The sequence below is a fragment of the Vigna unguiculata genome, chromosome 2 (genome assembly GCF_004118075.2).
Source record: "Vigna unguiculata cultivar IT97K-499-35 chromosome 2, ASM411807v1, whole genome shotgun sequence".
Taxonomy (NCBI): domain Eukaryota; kingdom Viridiplantae; phylum Streptophyta; class Magnoliopsida; order Fabales; family Fabaceae; genus Vigna; species Vigna unguiculata.
In genome coordinates, this window is record NC_040280.1 from 23,105,117 (window position 1) to 23,111,116 (window position 6,000).

A 6,000-nucleotide genomic window follows, 5' to 3' on the forward strand; every position below is an offset into this window, starting at 1 on the left:
CAAATTTGTTACTCTCGATGTCAAAAGTCATATGATAAGATCAGACGTTTAAAGAAATGAAATGTGAGATTAAAAATTCAAAAAGAAAATAAATAATATTTAGAAAAAAATGAAAATTTAAAAATGAATCTCGTTTTAATAAATTCTAATCATAGACTTTTTAATAATTAAATATTTGGAAATCTTTTCTACTCTTATTTATTTTCTAAATTTTCACAATGATCAATAATTTGAAGATAAATTCATAACCATAATTGAATACACAAACAAGCGATTAATCTTTATCCTTAAATTAAATTAAGGGTGTTCATATTTAGAGACCGAAAATATAAAAGTAATAGGTAATTTTGGTTAAACCCATCGTTATGTTGATTTTAACTTTTTATCTACATCACATGTTAGAGGAATTTGGCGACACATTTTCCAAATTCAAAATTTGTTCAAATAAAAACCATTATTGAGTTCAAAAGAGGAGGCCAGTTGAACTCTATTAACATCATAAATATTATTTTGATTTTTTCTCACATTGAAGGCTGTAATGTACACGTGTAAAGTGGGTTGGTTTATCGTTTATGCATCGTGTTCAAATTGATTGTGATAATAATGTTTGTTAAACGACAAATTAAAATTTGTTTAACCTTTGTGTTTAATACCATTTATATTCACTTAAAACTAGTTTTTAATTTAATTTGATCACTTTATATTTCATGGTTTTCCTATTTTACGGTTTACTTTTCAATTACTCATTTATAGTTAATAATTTATTTGGCATTGTGCCCCCAACCCCACAAAACTAACCTAATTGTCTAAATATAAATAAAAAATACACAGTTCTCAGCGAGATCAAGTTTGATTATGATATAGATATTTCACACGACAAAGATTTTCTCAAAATAAATAAATTTCACTTTAAGAATCAACATAGAAAGATTGGTTTTTCTCGTCAAAATAAATAAGTTTTATTAACTAGTTAGAAATAGTATGATGTAAGAAAACATCTTTTTACAAAAGTTTAAAAAATATAAAAATATCATTCTCAAAAATATAATTTTTTTTTCTTTATACATCTTCCTTTCACATATATTTTCTTTCTTCCATTTTTATTTTCAATCATATTCTTATCTTTTTATTCTCACATGCCATTTTTGTTAAAAAAATTGTGGCAAACAAAGTTCCAAATACATACATTGGAGTTGAATGAAAGCTGAAGCTAAGACTTTGGTCCAAAGGAAGGAGTAGTAGGTGGGTGACCCTCCATGTGTGTGCCTTGTTCTTGCCTAATTCATCTTCATTCTCACACTTCACCAACCCAACCACCCTATCATTCTCTTTACACCCTTTCCTTCTTCTTCAACACAAATTAAATTAGATTATTAAATTAATCAAATCCTGCACTATATCTATATATATATACACCCACCACAAACTCTCTCCATTCGTTCACTCCTTTGTTAGATCTAAGCACCCACCACACCCTTTTCCTCATCTAACGGTAATTCCCACCATTTCTTTCATGTTTCTGCATGTTCATGTTCCCCTACTATGTTCCGAGTCTTCAAGCTTCGATTTTGATATGAATTTTGAACCCCCCCTGAAGCGAATTTGAGATGGGGTCTTTCTGATTTTTATTCTGATGGGATTTGGTGTTTGAGTTTGTGGTTGTGGTTCTTCAGATCTGTTTTCGCTTATGATGAATCATTGATGATTGGGTTGTTTTGTTGATGAAATAGAGTAAGAAAAATGGCGCGCAAGAAGATCAGAGAGTACGACTCCAAGAGGTTGTTGAAGGAGCACTTTAAGAGACTCTCTGGCAAGGAGTTGGCAATCAAGTCTGCACAAGTGAGTAATCTTATCATGAGTAAATTACAATGAAATATGACACTGATCTATGATCTATCCACTATAGTTAAACACAACACACTGGTAAGTTCAATTCTATTTGAATAATATCATTTAAGTTATGTTGCTCTAGTTTATTCAAACATGCAATTGAAGTATAAGTTTATGCATGGTTAATGGTTGATGAATCGGAAATCATGTCTGGTGCAAAGTTTAATATATTTATTAGGAAAGGCAACAAATTTACAATGCAGATGACTTGTGATTGAATGAACATACAAAATACCTTCACTCTATTAGTGATTATTAGGCGCTTATGTACTTTATAATGGGGATGCATATGAAAAAAAATTCCAGTTTTTATAAATCCATAATCCCTGGCTTTAATTTCCATGTACTGACCATGTAAAATAATTTCATTTATATTGTCAACCAATTAAAATCATCTCAAGTGTGACTTTAGTAGTTATTATAAATGTCAATAGATTTGTCACTTGGAGAATAGAGGAAAAAACATTTTAATGTTAGTACATTCGGGTTAAATTCATAATTTTTTACCATTCTGTATGTGGCAAACTTGAGTAATGATTGATGAATTTGTTCCTTTTTGTCTCAAGATAAATGCTTCAACTGATTTCACTGAGCTACAAGAGAAGGAACCTTGGCTTTCATCTTCTAAATTGGCTGTGAAACCTGACATGTTATTTGGAAAGCGTGGCAAAAGCGGTTTGGTTGCTTTGAATTTGGATTTTGCACAAGTTGTCTCATTTGTGAAAGAGCGTCTTGGAAAAGAGGTAATTACTCTTGGGATTTTCCCTTTTTATTTTCCATTGTTCTGAGAGTTTCCCTTTCAACCCTTGCTGTATTTATTCATGTTTTCTCTAATATATAGGTTGAGATGGGTGGATGCAAAGGACCCATAACAACTTTCATTATTGAACCATTTGTCCCACACGACGAAGAGTTTTACCTTAACATAGTCTCTGAGAGACTCGGCAACAGCATAAGCTTTTCTGAATGTGGAGGAATTGAAATTGAAGATAACTGGGATAAGGTACTGCACTGCTACAACGCATATTTTACATATTTCATGTTAAATACTCTATATTTTGTGCTGTAGATTTTTCCCTTATTTAAGTTATTGAGTGGCTTATTCATATTTCAGGTTAAGACTGTATTCATTCCAACTGGGGTGTCTATTACATCAGAAATTGTTGCCCCACTTGTTGCAACCCTTCCCTTGGAGGTAAATTCAGTTAAAATGCTATTTTGTTTTATGAACAGATTAACTTTGGAGTCTTTACCATGTTTGTTTTATGCATCTTACTTTGATTTTTTATGTAAACCAATCCGAATATGTAATTAAATCCTGTACCTTTTTCTACAGATCAAGGGAGAAATTGAGGAATTTCTGAGAGTGGTTTTCACGCTGTTTCAAGGTATACAAAATATATCTACCAAGTTATCAAAACACTATTGGTTTGGGATTCTGTAATCAACTTTGTTAAAAATTACATTGAAATTGTACCATTTCCCTTTATTTCATGTATTTATTTATTTATTTGCTTATCATTTGTGTTAGATCTGGATTTCACTTTCTTAGAGATGAATCCTTTCACATTGGTTAATGGAAAGCCTTATCCTTTGGATATGAGGGGCGAGCTAGATGACACTGCTGCTTTCAAGAACTTCAAGAAGTGGGTTATTTTCTTTCCCTCTAATAATTCCCAAGTGTTATTTTCTAGGATAGAATACTATATTCCTATTTCCTAATGAAAAATTGATTTATATTTTGCTGTTATTGAATCTGTAGATGGGGAGACATTGAATTTCCACTGCCATTTGGAAGGGTTATGTCTGCCACCGAGTCTTTCATTCATGGATTAGATGAAAAGGTACACAAATGTTACCCCACATGTGCAATCTTATTCAATCAAGTTAAAACCATGCACATAAGATGTGTGTCTGCGGTTTTGCACGGCTCTCTGTGTACATTGTACATGCATTTTTCTTTTCCTTCTTACTAAATGTGAAAGCTATAATTCTGTATCTGGATAAGCTCTTCACAACTTCAAGAAGTTTTCCAGTCAAGTTTAATATAAGAGATCATATAATAAAAGGTTATCAAATATGAGCTTAATTAAGCTATTTACCCAAACCGAAACAGTTATAGTTCTTGGTATCACCTGGTCTTAATACTCATACTTCTCGAACAGCAGTCATCAATAATGTATTGATAATTGCAATAATACTATTGCTTATAGTTGTTAATTTGCTTGCTCTTTCAATATTGCAGACAAGTGCATCTTTAAAATTCACTGTGTTGAACCCAAAGGGCCGAATTTGGACAATGGTAGCTGGAGGAGGTGCCAGTGTCATCTACGCTGATACAGTGTGTTTCTCTATACTAAAACTAAATTCATGGAAAATATCCATATTTTGTAGCATTGAGTGGCATCTTATTTCATACAATATTAACACAGGTTGGAGATCTTGGTTTTGCATCTGAGCTTGGAAACTATGCTGAATACAGTGGTGCACCCAAAGAAGACGAAGTCTTGCAGTATGCCAGAGTTGTAATTGATGTAATCAACCTATATCCCTGCTTTATCATTGGCCTAAATATTGATTTAACGATTCAAAATTCGTTCTTACAAGATAAGACAATCCTCGTTTGAAGTGTCTAATTATATATTAGCCTATGATTTTCATAGTAACATTGAACCTGATACCACTGGCATTTTGTTTGTATTATAATCTGCTTTTCTTCTTTCCAGTGTGCAACTGCAAACCCTGATGGCCAAAAGAGAGCTCTTGTGATAGGAGGAGGCATAGCTAACTTTACTGATGTTGCTGCTACATTTAGCGGTATAATTCGGGCTCTGAGAGAGAAGGTAAGCCTTTGATCATGGAGCTTGATTCATACATATGATGTGAATCTTCTTGTAGCAGGGTTAATTCCCAATAAGGTCATGTTAGGCATCAATATGAATTTTGACATCTCAGTTACGCCTGATATTCCCAAGTCCATCAATCATTTGTTATCATATGAAAGAGATTATACATATGTGTAGGAGGGTTAATTCAATGTGAGTTATTTTTCTATTCAGGAGTCAAAATTGAAAGCAGCAAGAATGAACATCTATGTGAGGAGAGGAGGGCCCAACTACCAGAAGGGTCTAGCTTTAATGCGTGCACTTGGAGACGAGATTGGTATCCCCATTGAGGTAACATAATCCATGCCTTTATTATTGACATGGTATTGAACAACCAATTCATGCTGTTAGGAAAACTTGCCTTGAGGGAACAGTCTAAGATTTTTGGTTATCTATCTTCCCTACAGGTTTATGGACCTGAAGCCACAATGACTGGTATATGCAAAGAGGCAATACAATTCATTACCGCTTCTGCTTAAGGTCTACACCACCACCTTCATCATCTATAGTGTTTTCCATGGCAAGTTTGAAGTGAACTTGATTCTTAATTTCCATTTCTATTCCTGAAATTCGGAAATTTAATTAGAGTCTATGTTTATGAACTCAAGCCATCCAAGTGGCCATGAATGTTGTCATTGTTTTTGTAGAATTGATGGCACGACAGATAATAAATAGTGTTTTGTTTAACATATATAGTCTATATATACTTTCTTACCCACTCTCCATTATTTGATTATAATTTGTCTTATTAAACTTTTTTGCATATTCTAGAACCTAACTGTATCTGTATCTTTAATGTCAGAAAGTGAGGGGTAAGAGATATAAGTCATATATTACCTTTTGGATGTGTGAGATGTCAATTGAACAGAATAAGTTTCAGGCAATTTGAAAGGAGAGATTCATTTATATGTCCAACATAAACATATTCCAACCCAACAAACATTCCATAAACCTTTCTAAGAGAGAAAAAATAGAACATTATGCAGAGTTAAATAGCATTAATTTTGAAAAAAATCATGGAATGGTTACTAAAATTTCCTAGGTATCCAAAGAGACCTTAAATTAAAAAAATAATTATTAGGGTTTTGAGATGATGTCATAATTTTTCCATCATACCAGGAACATGCTTCATCTTCCAACCACTACCTGTTCTTGTACCAACTCCCAACCAATCTTGGTCTTCTCATAATCCAATATTCCAAATAACATTGAAGTATGGAGACTT

At 32.7% G+C, this 6,000-nt stretch overlaps 1 protein-coding gene across 2 annotated transcripts; it reads left to right on the plus strand.

Moving 5' to 3' along the window:
• Positions 1-1,142: 1,142 nt before the first annotated feature.
• LOC114174118 (ATP-citrate synthase alpha chain protein 1) lies at positions 1,143-5,500 on the plus strand. Of its 2 annotated transcripts, none has more exons than XM_028058878.1 (13): positions 1,143-1,242; positions 1,731-1,839; positions 2,457-2,633; positions 2,732-2,893; positions 3,005-3,085; positions 3,227-3,278; positions 3,422-3,536; positions 3,653-3,734; positions 4,136-4,231; positions 4,323-4,424; positions 4,617-4,733; positions 4,950-5,066; positions 5,183-5,500. In XM_028058878.1, exons 2-13 carry the CDS (start codon positions 1,741-1,743, stop codon positions 5,252-5,254), a joined length of 1,272 nt encoding a protein of 423 aa, XP_027914679.1. In that variant the 5' UTR covers positions 1,143-1,242; positions 1,731-1,740; the 3' UTR covers positions 5,255-5,500. The 2 variants fall into 2 exon arrangements, with proteins under 2 accessions (XP_027914679.1, XP_027914678.1); XM_028058877.1 differs by having other exon boundaries at positions 1,185-1,492.
• The last annotated feature ends 500 nt before the right edge of the window (positions 5,501-6,000 follow it).